The 22,955-nt window shown below is 42.6% G+C and overlaps 1 protein-coding gene across 1 annotated transcript; it reads right to left on the bottom strand.

Annotated features, from left to right (window-relative positions):
- Positions 1–13,408: 13,408 nt before the first annotated feature.
- Positions 13,409–14,725, bottom strand: Gpr63 (G protein-coupled receptor 63). The gene has a single exon (XM_038348399.1). The coding sequence runs from the start codon at positions 14,666–14,668 to the stop codon at positions 13,409–13,411; it is 1,260 nt and encodes a 419-aa protein (XP_038204327.1). The 5' UTR covers positions 14,669–14,725.
- Positions 14,726–22,955: the final 8,230 nt, after the last annotated feature.

Raw genomic sequence — 22,955 nt, 5'->3', positions numbered from 1 at the left:
ATGGTCATTTGTTATAGCTTTATCAAGATTTTAAATCTATGCCAAAGATAAGTTATCCTGAAATAAATAAAAAGTTTCCAGAGAGGTTGGTAAAGAAGAGGAAGATAAGAGGTAGAAGCCCCAAAGATGAAGCAGAGCCTGAACCTAAGAAGAGAAAGGAGAGACTAACACAGGCTGCATATGCATCAAATGGAGAAGAACTGGAGGGCCCTACCCCAATTAGCATCTCTCCACACAGCCCAGCCGATAGTCACGGTTTTCAAAGGTTTAGCAGCAAGGGAAGTCGAATCCAGATAAAGAGGGTTCATAAATATCTGGAAAGCACATATACAAAGCTAAAATGTTTTTTCCTGATTGGTAGAAGAAAAGTAGTCAGTCATTGGGTAATAAATGTGTAAACCCACCCGTGTACGCGCGCACACACATACACACACACACACACACACACACACACACACACACACCACATACTGAACACAGTCAAGAACCCAGGTTTTGGAAAAGAAAAAATATTACTCAGTTATTTAAAAGATATTATGACAATTGAAGGCAAATGGATGGAACTAGAAAAAAATCATCCTGAGTGAGGTAACCAGACCCAGAAAGACAAACCTGGTTTGTACTCACTTATATGTAAAAAATAGCTGTAAAGTAATGAATAACCATGCTACAACCCACAGATCGAGGGAGGCTAGGTAACAAGGAGGATCCAAGAGCAGACATACGTACGGATCTCCTAGGGAAGGGGAAACAGAAGAGATCTCATGAGTGAACTGGGGTGAGTGGAGATGGGAACATGAGGGACTGGGTTGCGGGAGAGTACTGAAAGAGATAACTGGAAAGGGAGGAATTTTGGGGTAAAGTAGAAACCTGATAAAAGGGAAACTCCCAGGAATCTACAAGGCTAACCCCAGATAAGACTCCTAGCAACAGTGAATATGTAGCTCAAACTGGCCATTACCTTTGGCCAGGCAAGACTTCCAGTGAAGGGATTGGGACACCAACCCAGCCACGCAACCTTTGTTCTACAGTCTGTCCTTCCAATGGGGTGTGAGGGTTGCAGGTAAGAGGGACTCAAACACTGTGGGAAGTGACCAACCAAGGATTAGTCCAGTCTCAGACCCATACAACAAGAGTGAGCCCACTCCTGACACTGCCTGGAGTGCCAGACCCCAGATACTGGATGGCCCGGAGACATAGGGTAGAAGCAAACATGACTGGAGAAAAAAAAAAAAAACTGCCAACATGAATGATGCCTAACGATATACTGCTATACTCTGAGATTGGTAACTTCCAATTGCCATCAGAGTGCCTTCATCCAGTAACTGATGGAAGCAGATACAGAGACCCACAGCCAAACATGGGAACTCTGCTGAAGAGAGAGGAGAAGGATTGTAGGAACCAAAGGGGTCAAGGTGAGAGGAGGAAATGGGAGGAGAGGAGGGAGAAGAAACTGCGGTTAGGATGCAAAATAAATAAATAAATTTCATTAATTTAAAAAGAAAAATCAGAAGAATTAAAAATTTAGGCTAGAGTATAGAATTAATATTGATTGGGAAAGAAAACATCGTAAGACAATATCCTCACTCAATCTAGGAAGTAAATATTAAAACTTAAAATATTAATACCTGACAGCTCTGTAATATTTTTTCCTATATATGTTCAGTGTATATGCTGATTATTTCTTTGTATGAGAAAAATGATCTCACTTTCTTTAAAACATATCACAGATTAACTCAGTCATTTTTCTCATATGATTGAGCACAATTTATTTATTAACATTATTGTCAGAACTATGTAACTTTGGATATCACCTGCACAGAAACTACAAATATTAAGAATTCAGATAAGCTCTACTTTCCTTTATTCTTATCTCAGAATAAACACATGCATGAGTTGAACTTATTATTGCTGAGTAGGTTCCTACCATAGCAAGAACGTCTGGTTTCCCTAGACTTCAGTGAGTACTGAAATTCTCTATTCAATTCTCTATTGTTCTCTATTATAATTTTCACATTCAAATTGGAACAAATCTCCACCTATTGGTTTGCAGCTCCTAATTCTATAACATGTGTTTCCATTCTGCCCTCACAGTAACTTCGTGTCACAGGGCAAAGTGACCCTGGGAGTAAAGGAGTATCCCTGGAGCCATTCCTACACTGGGCTTGTTAGCAGTAACAACTGAGCTACATATGAATCCCGTTAAACTCAGTTAAAGTTCCCAATTCAATTAGGATGCTCTAATGTCTACAAACTCCCAGGCACAAAGGAAAGAGGTTCCAAGCACAAAGAAAAGATGCTGTGCTTCCAGGGTGAGCGAGAAAATCCTCAAACTTAAATAAGCTTCATTAGCTTCACATCCATCCAGCCCTGACTGGGAAAGGAGTTCTGATTAAAAAAAAAAAAAAAAAAAAAGATGTGCAAATACAAGAAAGAGATAGCTCGGTGAAAACTGAGGGCTTCCTGTGTAGAGGAAAAGCTGGGTTGCAGGACACAGGAGCCAGAAAGGAAACAACGTGGTTTCAAATCTACACAAATTTGAAGACGTAGGAGCTTGTTGGTTTTGACCACTCAGTATTCATAGAGGAAGTTCCCTAGGCAGTGCTCACTGTCTCTGTCTACTTCAGCCAATGCATCCCTGGGCTCCCGGGAGACCCATGTTCCACAAACCCAGTTCTATTGGTCAGTTTCCTGTCTCTTGTAATGGAAGAATCTAGCCACTGTCTTGTAAAGAGATACTGGAGATGGGGTGGTCTAAAGTCATGAAAGAAAGGATCGACTAGGTAGTTTGGACAGAAAGGAACCAAAATTGTCCTTCTCCGGTAGGGAAGTGGCAGTCCTTGCTGAGGAAAAGTGATATGCTGACCTTTATCTTGGGACTGAAGACTCTTAAGAATTTCACCAGTGTGTGACTTGACAGGTAAAGAGTAGTGGTAGGATTATTGCCTTCCTCTCCAGGAAAGAATCAAAGATTTTCTGAGCCCAAAACTAGCTCACCCCAAAACAGAAAGGAAGAACAAATATGGCTGTAGTACTGGAGACCATTTCTGAGATAGTTTTCAAACTGACTCAAAGTCAGGCCAGGGTGGGGACCATGGAAGATGTTCTGCCAATCAAGGTGCATGGCAGAAAGCAGGGACGGAATCTTACCAAAGATGTGTGGTCTCACTTCCAGTCTGTTGTTATATACCCCCAAAGCCATAAAGAGAGTTACCAGCTGAAGAGAGACCTAACTGGAGACTCCCGCCATAGATCAGGCTAATTTGACCCCTTGAAATTAATTCAGTTGATGGTTGAGGGCTCTATCAGTGAGTAAATATTCCCACCACAGTAATTTGACATAATTATTTTGTCTTATAATCTGATAGAATCCTGCTTGTTTCATCACATGTGTTTATGTTGTGGGATATTCACCAGAGAAGACTGCTTGAACATAGGTTTAAGCCAATAGAAAGTCTTTATTAGCCATCCACGGACGATATCGGGGTGCTCAAAATCCCAGTGTAGTCCAGAAACTTTCTCATATTGAGCTTTTAACTACAAAAAACACATTGGGTTGACATACACCAGTTAACAAGAGCAGCTAGGCAGAAGAGGAACAGTAAGCCCAAAAGAAAGGCTACTACATTGAGAGACTTTGCCACAGCCATGAACTGTGATGGACTAGACCCTTACTTAAGTTTTGGCAGGTGTTACTGTCTATGTGCTGAGTTTTACAGCTTCAATGGATATCCATCATGGAGTCAGTTGTGCTAAGGCTTCAAGGCCTACTAAGTTTGGGGCCCCTGTTATACTTAGACATCTTATCACTGTGGCAGGAGCGTGTAAAAGAGAGTGAGTCACGTGACAGATAAAAACAACAACAACAAAAAGAGAAGTCAGAAGGGCCAGGGACAAAATGTCTGCACCCCAAGAGACCTACTACCCACTGCTAGATCCCTCCTCCTAAGGCGGTTCAGAACCACCCAAGATAGTGCACCATCTGGAAACCAAATGTTTATCACATGAGCCCGTGGGGAACATTTGATGTTCAAACCATAACAAGGGTGTGAAATACATGAGCCAATGCCTAAGGCAGAGCCAGCTACTAAGAAACTGAAATCACAAGGCCCCAGTTTTCTCAGTTCAAGCTTTCTCTTAACATAAGGCCTTTTGCTTCCTAGCTCTTGAGACTCAAAGAACTGTGGGTAGGAACCCTTATAAATTGCTAAGGAATTTGCTCTGAGCTCCAAACCCATGTCCCAGGATCCTGAGGCTTTACTAACTTAAAGTAAAATGGCTAAGAAATAAAAACTCTTGACAGGCTTATTCTTCCTGAGACCCATCTGAAATGAGCCATGGACAGCAACTGACAAGAAAGAGTGCCTAGGAAGCACGGTGGGGGAATTTAGTGGATGCTATGGTTCAGAAAGTCTTGGTTAAAAGTTAAATGTTCTGATTATACAATATGAGAGAGAGACAGAGACAGACAAGATGTAAGACAGTGTGTGGACTGAGCCCAATCTGCTTAAATGGTTTCTTCTGGGCTGGCCACATGTCTTGTGGCTCAAGAAGTCTTTGCAGGAGCTCTGATGGTTATAGCATGCATCTTCTACAGGAATGGGGGGAAATATTGAACTGGCTGCAAAATTTCCTTGGGAAGCCTGCTCCAAGGATACCAGGGGCATAATTTGGATAGAGCCAGAAAATACAATAAGAATTTACAACTAGGCATTATTTCCTGAGAGGAAAGTATATAAACTTAATAATTAAGAAATAAAATCACAAGGTAAAACAATATCATCCATGATTCATCACCAATGCAAATGCCCTGAGACAGAAGCAGTATTTGTTTACATGGGATGCCTGTTTTCAGTTGACCTATGTAATAAGTTCTATATGACCCCCCCCCCAGACATTATGAATCATAAGCTCTACCTAGTACCTATCCATCAGCCGCAATTAGTAATATTTACTTGGATTTGAACAAAGTTGGTCCAGGTCAGTAGCTGGCTTCCACACACCAGGGAAAGGAGGGCAGGGTTGTCTACAATTACCATTATTTAGAGCTATACCTGCTGCATCTCGGTCTTGTGAGCATCCAGGCAGGATGGGTGGAAGAGAAAGTGGGGTATAAGAAAAGGAAATGCTAGAAGAAGAGATTTTTTTAAAAAGGAAAACAAAGCTAACCACAGGCGCTTTGTGAAAGCATTAGATAAGAGGCACTGTGATCGGGTGGAGAGGGATACTAACAGACATTGGTAACTTCCTCGGCAGGCACGGTAAGCACGATGCCCCCACTACTGGCACTTTCCTATAGCAGCAGCCTGTTTCCCCCACTGGCATTGCTTTTCGCCAGCCCTCACTAATGAGAATGCACTGCTAGCTGGCCAGCTGGCACACTATGCACGCACAACTATCTTTGTAAACTAGAGTAATACATCAAATAAATCATAAAAGTGTCCAGAAAGCTTTGACGTATCAGGCACCCCAACTCTCTTTACCCTAGGATACAATGTTCTCTAACAACTAGACTTAAACACCCAACCAATGGCCAGCATAGGGGGCAAGCATTCCTAGCCAGGACGGGATGATCTCACAGGGCCTGAAATACTTCCAGATTCCCTGCTGTATGCTTATTTATTTTGAGGGTAAAATATCCCTCACAGGCTAATTTGAATACTCGCTCCCCTACCGCTCAAACTGAGGAAGTAGTTGAACCTTGACCAGCTTCCCACCCGCCAACTGGCTGTTTCTTGAGACCTCTAAACCTGTCTTATAAACAATTCCTTGGCATCCCTTTCTCCCTCCTTAGCCTGGAGCTGTGTTTCCACAGAGCTTATGGTACTACCACACACTGGAGATGACTGCCACAGAAGACACTGTGGTACATTGTTACATTACAGGGAGCTATACAGGAATTCCCAGGGTATGCCACAAGGTAGGAGGACTTTACTATGGGGCTAAAAATTTGCTGATGATGAACAATCATAACAATGACTCCTTAGAAAGGAATCTGAGACAGAGACAGAGGCCTCTGGACTGACTATTTGGAACACATCCAGCAAGGTTGGGCCATCGGTACTGTCCCTGGTTGTCTGAAATCTGGCTACGGAACAACTGTGGTAAGGTAATAGACCATTTGCATCCCCTGTCAGACATCAAATAAACGATGGCTGGAATTAATGTGATTTGGGGTAGACTTCTCATGGTTTTTAAAGAACTGTTACAGCCTAAGCCGGGAGCTGGCAAATCTACCACTTAGAAAACTTATTTTGCTTTAACCATTACTGCATGCTTATTTGGTATTTAAATCTTTTAGTGTTTGCTTATTCATGGAACAGAGAGAGTGGTCACCTTGATCAGATTAATTACTGAGCAGCCTTCCAAGAGCAGAGCATACCCTATATCCAGCCCATGTACAGGGTAACACTCTGTTCTTAAGGAACCAGCCATCTTTATTTTACAGATTTGTTGCAATGTGTATATTTTCTGCACATCCACAAGACTCTAGGTTCACTTGGCTGTCTTTTTTTTTTTCTTTTAGCTAAGGCAGTGTATTGTCCTGATGGGATGCTAATGCACCTTTATGTCTATTCGAACATGTGCCACATCTTGGATTGAATCTTTATTCCCAGTTTCTTCCTGGCAAAGACAATGAGCACAGTGAACTTATTCGTAAATGTTACATAATAACAACTATTAAATGTTCCTTTGGAACCTCAAGCAGCTTTTTATCTTTAGCTCCTACTTTGAGATAATTATACACTTCCCTAACACTATTTATAGTTCCAATCAGGAAGAACAGCTGAAAAGAAATGCGTACAGAGTCCTGCCAAATCGGTTTCCAATCCACAGAGCTCTTGGAAGTGTTTAAAATGGTGTCTGACATATGGATGTCAAACACCATCAACAGAAACCCTTCCCAGCCACACTGTCATGAGAGAGAAAGCTACAGCACGCATCTTGTCTATGGACAAGATCATTCATTAACAGAGACACTGAGACCACACAGAAGAGAGGCAGCGCAGTTCTCAGGCTGGCACACAGCTCCTGGAAAGAGCAGACTTCACTGACGTCACTCATGTTCTCCCTCTAAGCTTTGAGAAGCAGGGGTCCTGCACACTTAACCAAGACCACAAGACAAAGTCACAGGCAGGTTTAAAGGAATGGAATGGAGAGAGTCCTCCATGCTACAAGCTGGAGATCACAGAGCCACACCCTCGTACACACGTGCAGACCATTTTTCAGGCCATCAGGTCTAGCAAATAAAGTTAGCAGCTATCTCCACTTGGTGGACTCATTCCTGATCTTACTTGATTCATCAGAGGAAAACAATAAAATAAACTGATAACCAAGATAATTTTTTCCTTGACTTAAGGAAGCAAGTCAGTCAAAAGGGTATGTCTCTGAACTGCAAGACTCAATACCTGGGCCCAACTCAGCTCTCACGGCTTAGAGCCTATGTTTTTGGCCAAGAGTCTGTTATCAGAAGGTTCATTTCTAGACTTTGGGGGATTTACTACTCGGTGTGCACAGCCATGATAGAAGTCAGAGAAACAGTGAGTAAGCCCAGTGCTTCTGCCCCCAGGAATGGTAGTCTCCAGGAAATTGTGAACTCAAAGGGAAGGGAAAGAAAAGGCTGAAGGCATCTGTTTATGGCTATCATATACCTCTGAGACTTCGCACTTCTGTGTTCCACTCTGCTTCCATTTGGGCTTACTATGTTTTCATGAGAAGCCATTGGCCTCAAGAAAGAGCACGCAAAACACATTTATTACTCAGCAATAGTAGTCTACACCCAGGGTACCCTGAAATAGTGTGGCTGCTTACAGTCTAAGACAGGCACAGCTTTGGAGACTATACTTTAGGTGAAGTTGCACACACACAAAAAAATCTTTCTCCCTGCCATGGAAAAATGTTTTATGTCATTCACAGATGCAATGCTAATAAGAAGCTCCAGAAAGATGTCAAAGCAGAAAAAAAAATCCCGCGACAGGTAATTTCCCAAGAAGTCTCCAGTCCAGGAAGCAAAGGTGACAGCAAAGACTTCCACAAGAGGTGGAGGGGGGAGTCTCAGTTTTTGGCTCTCAAGAAGTCTGGGCTGAGATCATCTTACTGGGCCAAACACTGAGAAGCAGCAGTCCCTAATCGCACCACATCGGCCTATTTGGCTGGCTACAAATCGCATCCTTTTTCTTTGTGTTTAAACTTGATAACATAAATATCTTAAATCTCCGCTCCTCTCCTCCATGCCCACAAAAACAATTCTGCTAAGGCTAGGGATCTAGGTAGGTTGTAAAGCATTCACCTTGCAAGAATGAGGACCCAAATTTCAGTCCCAGAACTCACATGGAAGAAAAAACAAGAAAAAGAAAAGGCAAGCTTAGTGGTAACTTCATGTCTTTTGAGCGATGGGAGGAGGGCAGGGTAAGTCCCTGGCCTGAGTCAACTGAAATCCTTCAAAGCTGGAGCTAAGGTTTCTCAGAGGAGGAAGGAATTCTAGCTTTGGATACCTCCCTTTTGAACTGGTCTGTTCATCCAGTTCTGCCCTTTGGCTCTGCATAGCCTGCCCTAAAACTGTATTAACTTATTCATTTCAATAAATGTTTTAATCTCCTACTGGAGTTTTCTTTCTTGTTAGATCTGATCCCACCCAGCCACGGAACTTGTTTTCATTCCACAGAAAAGCCAACTGCTTACATCTTGATGTTTCAAGGTAAAAGTTGCTGAATTCATGATTTTCACAGACGTGAGTAGGTTTAAAGACAGCCTGTTACTCTATTTTGCTAAATCTCTCTTACCTTTTTGTTTCAGAAGAAAACAATGACTTTATAGTCAATGTAACCTTCCTTTGTAAGTTTAAAGATGAAGTACACTCAGCTGCCTTTAGAAGGGAGGAAACCAGGTCCTCATGTCTAATGGGCACAAAGAGGCATCTCTTATATTCAGACAAATAGCCCCTGCGTTTACCTAAAGGGACTTCTGGAATTGGAGTTGCAGCATGGAGTACCTCATCCACACGGAGTTATCATACCTCTGCTCCACAAATGTTAATCATTTTAAATGACTCAGCAGTGCATGCTCATAACTCTCCCAGACGGAATCTCCTCTCTTTTCTTCCTCTCTTTTTCTTCCTAATGTTCATTGTCCTCTGTTGGGTTTCATTCCAGCCAAAGCTGCACTGAGACCTTCTAAATCTAAAACACCATTACACAAACAGACTGGACAGTTAGAGTCAAGAATCCAAAGGGAGCCTAATGTGAAGTGAAACTCAATTTCTCATCATTCAAACCAAAATTGGCTACGATGAAACGAAAGTCTTTAAATCAAAAACCAAAAAACTCCACTTTAGAAACATTCAACATTTATTCATTTTCTTACTGGTAGCTCTTTTCTTGGTTTGTAATAAGAATATTAACAAATAAACGTACTTTTGGGATTTAAATGTTACAACCCCCAATTAAAAGTTATCCATTCACTAAAGCCTAGGCATCATTTTAAAATAAATTAATTTGAAAATGACACGTACCTATAGATAGCTGAAAAATGTATTAACATTTACCTGCAATAACAAACATGTGCTTTGATATTTTTATTCATTGTTATAAAAAGAGAGTTTTCAATGAAGGCAGTTCATCAAAATTATGGATATGGAAATAAATTTGAATCTAATAGTACTTTACACTTAAATAAAAATCATGACAGAATAAAATAGCAGGCATACAGAAATAGTTGTGATATATACATACATATTTCCATGTAAACAAAGGTCAAAAAAATTAAATATCATTGTCAGCAACAAAAAGTATGAAGATAAAAGGCTATTTTGGTTTACTTCATGCTTGAACTGAACAACCGCTCTAAGCAGAGAACTAGGAATTAGATGAGCCTTTCCATTCCCTTCACTCTCTTCAGGAAATTACACAGACTAAGATGTCCTGCAGAGACATCCGCAAGAAAAGGAATACTATACTAATCAGCCTTCTGGAAGTCATGACTTACAATTAGTGAGTCATTCCTTCACCCCAACTGTGAAACCACAGGGTTCATCAGACTTTGCCAGTGAAAAGAAAGCAGAGCTGGTACTGGCCATATCCACACCAGCACACCTGATGGCCAGACAGGCACAAACAGGTCGACTTTATTTCACTGTGCATCACCACTGACTTCCGACACACAACTGCTTGAAGATAAAACAAGCAGTATTTAAAAGGTATACTTATTTTCTACAGGAGGGTTTCTTGGAACTGTGCCCCCAGCAATCATCTAAACCAGAATCAGGCAAAAACACTCAATGTAATAAAAATAAACATTCTTGTGCCCAATCCCTGACACAGAGGCCCAGGAATATTTACCATTGACCTTCCCTGGGGATATTCAATATTTACCATTGACCTTCCCTGGGGATATACTGCCAACTATTTGAAATTTCTTTTTACTTTTTTTGACAACAAATATTTTCTTATCTCTTTCATGCAAACTAGCTAGGAGGATTATGTCAGTCAGCAGTGGTTAACAGTGGTATTTCCCCATCAAGAAAACATGGAATAATAGGCAACATGCAATTTCATGCCTAAATTCCTTGACAGTGCACCATAATATTTTTTCCTAAAGCTCTCAAAAGGTATAGATAATGAGAATATTTAAGGTGATCTGTAAACTGCCATCTGAACAGATTAGCCACTGCAGAGAGAGCTGCTCTTAAGGTCCCTTTCCCTATGGCTTCCATGTTGGCTCAGCAGTCTCTCTAAAGCGCTTGCCAAGTGTAGCTGCCTCCAAACCACAAGAGAGTACCTTCCTCTGCACACCGACCAGAACACAGAGTGTGAAACTCAATGTGACTGCAGTCACAAAAGGAGTCTGAAGAGTCACCAGTATGCATCAATATACACAGTGCTGTCTTTCTTGAAAGTTGATAGCATCTGTATTAATGTCTGCTTTCAATCCAGTTCATAGTGACAATAGGAAGCAAAATGCATTTCAATGTGCTGTAAATATCTACTACAGTGTTTAAGTCCTGCATGATCCAAATGGACAAAGACATATTTACCTGTAAGAAATATAGATTAGGAATTAAAGAGGTAGGTGGCTCTCATACACAATGATCTCAACATGATGTGGGAAACAGTATACACCAGTCACTCAAGCTGATTAAACAGATGGGATTTCCATCATGGTTGCAACTGCCTCAGGAGCAGGATTTCCCAGGTCTTTGGTGCTGTCGACAAACTTCTAACATCCCAATTCCTGACGACCATGCCAGAGCTCTTCGGACACCATTTTAATAAAGAACTAACAAAGCAAATATAAATTAATACTGGAGACCAGACAATACTCATAAACTAGGCTAGGCTCTTCCAACTATACTTGCATATGGAAAAACAAAACAAACAACACAAAACAAATATCCCTCAGGGCTAGGTAAGACCTCAGCAATTCATGCAATCCAACTTGGGGTTTTATAATTGAGGAAGCACAGGCTTGTTTTTCCCAGTGGCTCACAAGGCAGTAGAATTCTGAAAAGGTACTATATACACATCCCTGTTAAAGTACTGTCTAATCCAGAGTGCACTCAAAAGGCTACGCTTTCAGCCCTTCTGGCTTTAGTCTACAGTTGTATCCCAACCAGTCAGTTTACAAGGTGTGCCGCTGGTAACAGAGCGAAGTGGACGTACCAGATCAGGCAGACAACTAAAGGCAAAGAATGAAAACTCCAAAGCCTGACCTATTAAAGTTGATCTAAGCTCCGACAGGGTTTCTCTCCCTTCTCTTGGGAAGACACACTTCTGACGTTCACAGACTTCAGGTTTGCTAAGGCAAGCACGGAGGCAAAAGGGCCCACTACCAATCACGCTAAAGACCACACTAGATGGCTGCAAACCTCCAAAGCTGCCAGGGCAAGATCCACAGCAGCTGTACTGAGCACCCAGTAACTGCCAGTCACTTGTTTTATAGACCGGAAAGTTATCTTATTTTCATATTATATTTATCTTCAGACCCACCCACTTGAGAGGGTGGTCAAAGTCATTTGTTTCCTTTAGAAACTCCAAGGCTTCCTCCAATAGAGAGCAACTTCAAGGCCTCCTTGGTCTTCATGCAACCCTGTCTCAAAAAAGAGAAGAGAAGAGGGGAGAGGAGAGAAGGGCAGGGGAAGGGAAACGAGAGAAGGAGGAGAGGGGAGGGGAGGGGAGGGGAGGGGAGGGGAGGGGAGGGAGGGGAGGGGAGAGGGAGAGGAGAGGAGAGGAGAGGAGAGGAGAGGAGAGGAGAGGAGAGGAGAGGAGAGGAGAGGAGAGGAGAGGAGAGGAGAGGAGAGGAGAGGAGAGGAGAGGAGAGGAGAGAATATTTGACGTCTCCCTTGACTATGAGGAGTCTTTCCGGCACAATGGAAGCAACGGCATCTGCATCTCAGATGTTTGGAGTCCAGCTCTACCAGAACCTCTGAGCAGGATTTCTGTTTCTTTGAAACTTGGATTTCTTTCATCTTAAACAAGGAAACAAAGGATTCCTACTTCACAGAGAGTGAGGAGGACGGAGCACTGTGTGGCACCTGCATACAGCACCACCACCCAGTGGCAGCCCTTTCTCTCTAAGCTTGGTGTGAATGTTTGAATCAGCAAGATGCTCCCAAGTTGGGCCAGCCACCCTCTCATTCTGCTCCTCCCTGAAATTTGCCATAGTGCTGTGCCTCCTCGAGGGTTCCCCAGTGCTCTGAAAACTCACTATTGTGCTTAGAAAAATCCCTGTGTTTATCTTCCCTTTTAAATTATACATGCAGCTAAAACTATCTACCTGGAAATCATAAGCACATATCTCCCAAAGCACAATATGTCATATATAAAAACAATTCTAAGAACACAACTGAATTAATCTGTACATTGTCTCTTAAAGTGCACCAAAGTAAATTGTAATAACCTTTCAAATGTCACCAACCTCCTTGGGTTTTGTTTTTTAAATAAAACTAAGAACCTACCAACTAAGATGCCTAGGGACTCGACTCCAATATAATGGCAAAGAGCAGCAGTGTCTTGAAGGAAAGGAAAAGGAACTGATTCACTCAACCAAGCTTGCCTCAGCAGCATTAAAAAAAAAAAAAAAAACCCTACAATTCAAGTTAACTGCAGGCTCCATGAAGCACAAAATCCTGATTCATGCTACGAAAATAAAACCAGTCAACTAAACAAACATCCCCCCAAAGTTTTCTTAATCTAGAAGTAACAAATATGACCACTTTCTTGCAGTATATTCTTGGTTTCAGGATCAAAGTACTTACCATTCTTTCTTTATAGCACACACATACACATACATGCATTCACGCAGGCACACACGCACACTATAGAAAAAAACAACAAAAGTTTAGAAGCCATATGAAAAAAAATTCAGTCAATGGAGAACTGTAACAACTCCAAATGTCTCAGAGTTCCAGTATTCACAACACCGTCCGATGCTCCCCACACACATAGACAGCACTGGGGCGTATCCGTCGCCTTGTGTGACCGGGGAGGCGTGGCAAGAACTTGAAAGACTTGGGCATCATGTCCAAGCAGGCATCATGGAATTTCTTAATCCTCCAGTAGTATATCAGGGGGTTCAATGCAGACTTGAGGTAGCAGAGCCAGAGTAACCAGGTGCTAATCTCAAAGAAGTTGTGCTGATAGTAGAATTGCTTGCTGAAGGTCGCCACAAGGCTGTATGTGGTGAATGGGGCCCAACAGACGATGAAAACAGCAAAGAGGATCAAGATGGTGGTGAAGGCACGTGTCTTAAAGCCCATGTCGATGCTCATTTGGAAGGGTCTCTGCAGACTCATGAGACCAAGTTTGCTGGCCTGGCTGAGGCATATTCCTTCTGGGTAGCTGTGAATCCGCAAGGCATTGTGCCGAAGGGTGTTGAGGATGCCCATAAACGAATACAGTATCACCAGGAAAGGTATAAAGAAAGAAATGAGTGAGATCAAAACCACATAAGCCTGGTATCCAGAATTAGTTGTGTACCCAAACACACATTGTGGGGCTCGGGAAGGTATTTGCAAATCGGGATTTCCCACAGCCAAAGGAAAAGCTACGGAAAAAGCAGTTGCCCAGGAAACTGCAATAAGGACCTTAGCCCGGTATGGATTTAGCTTATCTTGCCTCTGGACAATAATCAGAAACCTATCAATGCTAATAATGAGCAGGATAGCAACTCCCTCTATCACAAACAACCAGAAAAACATAGCAGACAGCCTGCAGAAGAATTTCCCAAATATCCATCTGGTGGTAAGAATAGTTACCAGGGCAAATGGCATGTTCAGTACAGCAAGCAGCATGTCTGCAAAAGCCAGGCTGGCAAGAAGGATGTTAATCGCAGAACGCATAGCAGCTTTTTGGTAGACCATGAGGCAAACAACCAAGTTGCCAAGAAAAGACACAAACAGAATAAATATCATTATAGCCGAAAGGATGATCTGGAGAGCTAAGTTTAGGCTCTTAAAAACTGCTGGTGTTGGGGTCATGGCTGTGCTGTTCACTGCTAGGGAACTAAATCCAGTGCTGGTCATGGTTTCCAGACTGTATCTAATCAGAGGACCAGGGCTGGGATGCTGGAATAGTGGGGATGTTGTAATATTCACATGGGAGTTTTCATAAACGACAAATGTCGTGTTGGATGTCCCAGCATGGGACGCAGTCAACACCGCTGAGACAACCATGGTGTTAGGAGGACAGAAGCTTCAGGCAGAAATGTGGGTTCTCTCCAGGCATTTCGGTACAGCACTGTAGGGTCAGGTTCCACTGATGGGCTCGGATACACATTCTGGAAAACGGACAGAGTTCCATCTTCTACAGGAATCCTTTTGCCTGAAAATAAGCCCAAAACGGAACATGAAGTGAGATTAGTATATACATTTCACTCTGTTCTGTCACAACATCCGAGTATCAGCAAAGACTGTACATCTCTGCTTAGCTTCTGTGGTCAGAAGAGTCTAAGCAAGTTCAGAACAGTATGGTATAGATACATTTGACTTTTTAAATCTTTCATCCTATAGGATCACTCTTTTACCTTCTAAGCCTCTAAAACCGTGTTCTCTAACCTAGTCATCAATAAAAGATTACCGTTACATTGTCTTAACTAAATATGATGGAATTTTTATAATATTTGTATGTAAAGAAAGATGGATCTTGAAATACAGTAACGAACCAAGGACAGGAGTTCAAACCCACGGTTGACGCTTTTTGAAAGATTGCAGTAGCTCTCTCTAAGGTTCAGACCATTGAGGAAGAAGGGGCAGAACGATTATAGGAGTCATATGCTGGAGAGGTCCTGAGAAAAACTGTCCTAGATGTAGCAAGTGCACTGTGTTCACAAACTCTCAGCGCCTATGGAAGCCTGCAGAAGACCTGTACAAGATAAAGTCACTCGACATTCTAGCAGGGAGTAGCAGTGGGCTCCTGAGACGTCATTCCTAACTGAGGAGCTCTGGGCAACTGATAGCCTTTGTTGGGGGGTAAATAGTTTTCTTTAATGGTGTGGTTCTGTGTTCTACATCCAGAAGTAAATGGACAGCACACATTGGCCTCAATGGTTTATTGAATCAAATAAAGAAGACACAAAATTTGAGGTATAGGGAAAAGGTGGTGAATTGAGAGAAGGAGCTGGGGTGAATATAATCAGAATATAGTGTATGAAAGGCTACAAGAATTAATAAAAATATTAAAAAGTAAACTTCAAAAATGACATTAGCATCATAGCTTTCCAATCACTATTAAAAAACATTTCGAGCCGGGCGGTGGTGGCGCACACCTGTAATCCCAGCACTCGGGAGGCAGAGGCAGACGGATCTCTGTGAGTTTGAGGCCAGCCTGGTCTACAAGAGCTAGTTCCAGGACAGGCTCCAAAGCTACAGAGAAACCCTGTCTCGAAAAACCAAAAAAAAAAAAAAAAAAAAAAAAGAAAAAAAACATTTCGCTATTTCTCTGAGAACAAGTTTCAACAGCTCTTTCCTATGGGTTCTTATTCCATCTTTACATTAGCATAAAGCTTGATGGTAAAAATAACTTAACCTCAATTCCCAGCTTAACATGTGGTAATAACGCAGTTTAGTTTTGACAGCCCTTAAAAGTAAGAATGGGATGATTTTCAATTAAGATCTGAAAGTGTTCTTTGCTTTTCTTCCCCCTTTCTTCTCTCTGCCTCTTTCTTGTTCCCCCTCTTCCTCCTTCCCTCCATCCCCCTTCCTATCTCCTCATTTTCCTCCCTTCAGATCATTGCTCATATCCATCTCCCCTCCAGGAACTCCCCACCAAACACACTAGAAAAAAAAAAAGCCTTTCAGATAAAGGAGTCATTTTTCCGAAGCTCTTTCTTATATTCTCTCTTTTCTTCTAAGCTTGTCCATTTTGTGCTTTATTTTTATTGACTCTTTGTGGATCGCACATCATGCACCTTGATCCCACTCATCTCCCAGTCCTCTGTCCTTGCAACTCCCCCAAACAGAGCATTTAAAAGAAAAAAACAAAACTAAACAAAGCAAAACAAAAAATATAGAAGAAGAATCTCATTGTGGAAGCTGTAGTGTGCTCCGTTGAGTCACAGTTTATTCTTTAGTCCACTCATCTTCTCTTGTGTTTATTGTCATGAGTCACTGGTCTGGCTCAAGGCCGCTGGCTTCTGCTACATCACTGGTAATGGGCTCTCATGGGGGCTTCTCTTTGCTATCCTGTTGTTGTTATGCTGTGTCTTAGAGATCCTGCAGTTTTGCATTTGTAGGTTTGTCCCCTTTACATGCTCCAAAAGTTCATAGATGAGATCCATAACTCATAGCCCTGGTTCTAGATCTCAGTGTTGGTCAGCTAGCTAGCTAATTTTCCCTCATCCTCACTACCCAGAAGAGCTCTCCTGCACTGCCTCGGCTAGCTCACCCAATGCAGCCTACAGCAAGGAGTAAGGCCAGTTCTCCTGCTTTCGGACCCTCAGATCCTGCCCCCCCCCCACACACACACACTCTTATCACCACGGTCAGCTCTACTGTTTTGTCAAGGCAAGATGCAGTACCCTCTCTTTTGCTTGTTGTAGGAGACATACAAGAGGGTCAGGTCTGCTCAGCTCAGCTCCCCTGCTCTCAGGGTTGGCTCACCTGAGACCCTGACAATAGGATCAGCTCCCTCATCTGTCACAGGTAGCAAAGGATGGAAGGGGACATCATCTTTCCCTCACCTGTGCCACCACAGGGTAGATGGGAGGTATCTCTGTTACTCTCATGCCTTCAGGGCTGTCTCACCTGCATAGCAACAAGAGGGTCAGCTCTAGTTGGCTGCCCAGGTGGAATGCAAATGCTGCTTTCTCACACACTGCAGTCAGTAAGGGTCAGGGCTAGCTCTCCTTCTCTCATGACCCCAGGGAAGCTCTCTCACCTGCCACAGGTGATAATGGATAGGTGGAGGAGGGCACCTTTCCCTCATCCATGCCACCACATGGCAAATTGGGGACAGGGTCAGCTCTCCTGCTCTCATGCCCTCAGGCTCAGTTCACCTGCATCCTGGACCACAGGGTGTGCTTCCCAGGTGAGGTGCACACCTATGGTGAGGGGTAGGGCCATCTTTCCCAAGTGGGGGTGAACTCTTCCCTGAGGGGTAGGGCCAGCTTGCCTGTTGTAATGTCCAGCAAGGGAAAGGACCAGCCAGCCCTCCTAAGGTCAGTGAAGGGTGAGACCGGCTCAACACAGCACGGTTCCAAATGACCCCTGTGCTAACACAGGCCATGGATATCACCATAGACTCCAACTGCAGCAAGATCATGGACCTAGACATAGCCCTCAGCAGCAGCTCAGTCCGGACACCACCACAGCACTGGTGGCAGCACAGGCGCCTTTGATCAGCATGGCCCCTGGGTACCAACATGGATCCAGGTGGCTGGCTAGACATCAGGCATCTACACAGTCTCCAGTGGCAAATGGAGCCATAGACACCATCCTTGACACCCCCATCTCTGCTAGACATGGTCCTAGGTTGTCGCCTGTACTGGACGTCTCCATGGCTCCAGGTGACAGCGCCAGCTGTGAGGTACAGTCCCCAGACACTGACATGGTTCAAGGTAGCCAACCAGACCCTGGTCACCAGCATGGCCCGCAGTGATAACAGGAGCCCAAGACATCAACTCAGACCCTGGCTGCGATAGGGTCACAGACCCAGCCCCTGGGCACTGGCACAGTCTTTTTTTAAAAAAAATATTTATTTATTTATTATGTATACAATATTCTGTCTGTGTGTATCTCTGCAGGCCAGAAGAGGGCACCAGACCTCATTACAGATAGTTGTAAGCCACCATGTGGTTGCCGGAAATTGAACTCAGGACCTTTGGAAGAGTAGGCAATACTCTTAACCACTGAGCCATCTCTCCAGCCCACTGGTACAGTCTTTGACTGTCTCAGGAGCCACAGACATCAACCCAGGCCCTGGATTCGGCAGGGCCACAAACCCAGACATGGCCCTCGGCCACAGCTCTGATCCAAACAATATGGCCTCAGTTGACAGCCCTGGCCAACCAAATCAGCCTGGCTATAGTAGTGGCATAGTGCTCGGATACCAACATAGTAACAAGTTATGGCCCATACCCCCCGCCTCCACGTGGGCCCTGATTGCAACATGGTCCAGGGACATCAACACAGACCTCAGCTGCAGGCATGTCATTTGCATAATTTTTATGATATGCAGCCTTCTATTTCTTCTCCCAAAGACTGAATTGATAGTCTGTTAGCAATTTGACAGGAGATGCTAACCAAGTAATAATGATGGAATTAAGGACAATGCGGGGGGGGGGGAGTACCTGAATATCCAGAACATATTCAGAAATTTTACAAAGATATTTGGTTCTCATTTCTCAAAGACTTGTACACCTTTTACTTATCCTTACTCCCAATCTCTCACCAATTTATGGAGCCCTCAATCTTCCGTAGGGGGATTCCTTAATCTACGATCCTATCAACCACATTCTGACACAGCTTCTCCCTTATGCTGTTCTGAACTCGGGGGTAAGCTCTAGTTACAGAGGACTGGGTTTCTGGGAAGATTCCTTCAACAAACCCTTAAAGGGTAAAAAAAAATAAAATTAATACACAGAAGATTAAAGCAAAACTCCATTCACACATTATATGACCTTAGATTTAGCCATTGATATTTAAGAGTAATTCTCAACATTTCATTCATCTGTTTCATGGGGTGTGAATGGAAGAGACGGGATCTCATTTGTGAGAGAGAGCCAAGACCCAGTTCCCACGCCAGATCATGATTTTCCTACCATCTATAACCCACTGTCCTATGTCCTTATTTCTTTTTTAAATAAGAAAAATAGCCATCCGTTTACATGAAATACTGATTTTGCTGTTTCTCCCATTTTACAGATTAATTTTGGTCATTACCTACTAGATCTTAAATGACCTCCCATATTCACCTGAAATTGCAAATCAACCTTGACCAAGAGCTACATGAAATTAGTGACTATCGAAGTCCATAACCCCAAGGGGGCAGCGGGAAAGGCAGAGAGATCACCATAGTTTCCCCCCATTTTCATGTCAGTCTCTTCAGAGAGCCTGCGTGCGCAGTGTTCAGATTGGGTGCAGTACATAAATTGCTGTTGTACAGACCTACCTCCAGAGAAAACGCGATGTAGACTAATACGCATTTTAATCTTAAATAAACCAGGTTTGGCAAACTGTGTTAAAACATTTAAATTGCGCCGGGCTGCGGTGGCGCACGCCTTTAATCCCAGCACTCGGGAGGCAGAGGCAGGCGGATCTTTGTGAGTTCGAGACCAGCCTGGTCTACAAGAGCTAGCTCCAGGACAGGCTCCAAAGCTACAGAGAAACCCTGTCTCGAAAAACCAAAAAAAAAAAAAAAAAAAAAAAAAAACCATTTAAATTGCATTTCCGAGATGACAAGATGGCTCAGTGAGGAAAGGTGCTTGCTTCTGAGCTGACCATGTGAATGGGGTCTTTGGGACCCATTTGGTAAGAGACAACTGATTCACACACACACACACACACACACACACACACACACATACATATATATATTTGTATATATATATAATTGTATATAATTAAATAAGCAAATGTAACACAAAATTTTAAATTCTGTTTCAACAACCAACTATCAGATCTGCAGTAGTAAGTCTGAAATAATGTCCCTAAGTCTGGGAGGATAGTACTGGAGCCCTTCCCTAGCATGCAAAGGGCCCTAGATTTAACTCCTTGAACAATAAGATTAACTTATTAAAAGTAATTAAATTAGACTTAGGGCTTTTTTGGTTATGATGAGAAACAATTCAAATAGGAAGAAACAAACAAAAAATATTAAACTGTGCTTTTTAATGTTTTATAGTTCCATACACAACCAAAGTGTCTTTTTGTTTTCTAAGCCTCCCAATACAACACAAACTTCAAACTCAGTTCTTTCAATTACCACTCAGCCTTCAGATATTTACTGAGGGCATGCTGTGTTCCAGTCACTAAAAGGAAAATGATTAACAAAGCTCTTGGCTTTTGGGTTAAGAGAGCAGACTGACCAAGGACGCTAACTGCATTTTGAAATCCAGTTTGAATGGATTTTTGTGGATATATGGATAAACTAAAGTGAATAAGATGTATAAATTTAAAGTTCATTAGTAAATAATTTTTTAAAATGTTTTTAGCCAACAAACCAACCAAGCAGATGCTGCTGAGGTAAATAGCCTAATAAAACAGAAAAGACAGCCTTCATCTCCAGAACGTACAGAAAAATGTTGTTTTGAGGAAAGCAAATTATCTGTAAACCTTCAGAGAAACTGATTAGCAGTGACCACAAAAAGCTCAGGTGAGGCTGAAAACAAGAAAGAGGCAAAAAACTAAGATACTGGGAACCCAGCAAGGCCTGTCTCCCCTCATTGCACAATCAGAAACAAACACCTATCTCCCTTCAAGAAGCTCAAGGCTGTGGCAAATCTTCAGGATGCAAATGGAATCAAAGGAGAATGCCAACACTCCACAGGAATACTAGTTCTTCCTACTAGTGTACCTCCCTGACTGCTGGAATCTGAACCAGGCTACCACTGATGCAGGCAAGCAGCCGCATCTGGGGGCAACCAATGCTCATGGTCCCCAGTCCAGACCACAGAGGAAAAGTTCACTTCCACGAGGAGGCACTGATCCCTCGAGTACTAAAAGCCTCTTAAAAGTTCCACCAATTCTCAACAATGCTATACTGGAGACCAACCTTCAACATGAATTTCCATGGGAACAAACCTCAGTGCAACCATAACATCACCCAAAAACTAATTACAAAGAACAAAGGCAAAAAGTTTTGTGTTAGTACACCTAAGGAAGAATAAGCATTCAAAGTGAAATCCATGTACTTTCAAAGCAATTCAACTTAGTCTAATTTTAGCAAGATAAATAGAAAGAGGAAATCTAGTAGCTTGGTCCTTTGCTTCTCATCTCCTCCTTGTCAGTTTCTCCCTATTGCTATAGAAATACAGATAAGTAACAAATGTGTTTCTCTGACCCAAACCAAACCTCTGAGTTCTAGCTTTACATCTATATGTGTGTGTCTATGTAAGGCACGAAGACATGAGTGCAAGGACCCACAGTGACCAGAAGAGGGTGTGATATTCCCCTGGAGCTGGAGATACAGGGAGTTATGAGCCACCCAACCAACCTACAGGGACCCTAAGAAATGAACTGGAGTCTTCTGCAAGTGTGTAGTCTTAACCATTGAGCCATCTTTCCATGCCTATACATTATGACTGCATTCTCATGAGACCGTTCTCTGGCCTCTGTGTAACCCAAACCCGACATTCATCTATCACCTATTTTCAGTCTTATGAGCAGTCATTGGGCTGTTTGGGTGCTGTCAATTTAGTGAAAACCTATGCATACCTCAGAAAACAGAACTTCAATGACAAACTGCCTCCCTAAGACTGTCCCGTGGACATGTCTGGGGGGCACTTTTTTGATAGGAGAGGACCTAGCCTACTATGTCAGTGCCATCTCCAGGCAGGTCATTCTGGATAGTTTAAGCAAACAGGCTGAGCAAGCCATGGGGAGCAAGTCAGTAAGCAGCACTCCTCCATTTTCCTGCTTCAGTTCCTACTTTACAAATTCCTGCCTTGGTTTCCTTCCATGGTGGCTGCTAACAGTAAGCTAAAATAAACTTTCTTCCTCAGGTTGGTTTTGGTCTGTGTTTTATTACAATAGAAAACAAAGTAGGACAGTCACGTACCACTTTCCCAAGCCATCTCTCCTTCCTCCATGTTCATGCATGCCACTTGGAGAATAAATGCTTGGGAGGCAGATATGACTGGGGGTATCGGTGGGCGGTGGGGGGGGGGAAGATGGGGTAGATACATTTTTTAACCCAGTTAAAAATTCAGAATTGGTGCATGATCAACAAAAATCTACTGAGATATGCACTTCTGTCTCTTCACTCAGAATCTGTTATCCTTTTTTGATTTCCTATTATGAAATCCTTAAAAGAAGAGTTGGTTTTATAGTCTTGCTTTTGGAAAATCTGTGTAACCTAGCTGTCCCAGAACTCAAGCTAGCCTTGAATCACAGATCCCCCTGCCTCTGCCTCCTGAGTACTGAGTCTGACACGCAGCAACTCCATATCCAGCAGCTTGAAGAACTTTTTCAAAATTATTTATTTTTTGAGATAAAAAAGTCATTTCCCTTCCCTTTTCTCTCTCCAAACCTTCTCATGCCCTCCTTGCTCTCTTTCAAATTCATGATGTCTTTTTTCAACTATTAGTGCATACATATATGTAGATACACGTATATTCCTAAATATATAAATATACCCTCAGCCTGTATAATGTTACTTGTATGTATGTTTTCAGGGATGAACTTTTAAGATTACAATCTGAATGTTTTGAACACTTTATGTTTTGATGTTTTGAACTACAACAATGGTGGTAAATCTCTTTTCAATCCTAAACAATATCACATTATCTAATCAATTCGCAGTGGA

Source organism: Arvicola amphibius, chromosome 11 (assembly GCF_903992535.2).
Source record: "Arvicola amphibius chromosome 11, mArvAmp1.2, whole genome shotgun sequence".
Taxonomy (NCBI): Eukaryota; Metazoa; Chordata; class Mammalia; order Rodentia; family Cricetidae; genus Arvicola; species Arvicola amphibius.
Note: the sequence above shows the minus strand (reverse complement) of the source record. Positions and strands in the feature narration are given on the sequence as shown.

Coding starts and splice junctions, on each gene's coding strand:
- Gpr63 (XM_038348399.1), bottom strand. CDS start 14,668: ATGGTTGTCTCAGCGGTGTTGACTGCGTCCCATGCTGGGACATCCAAC.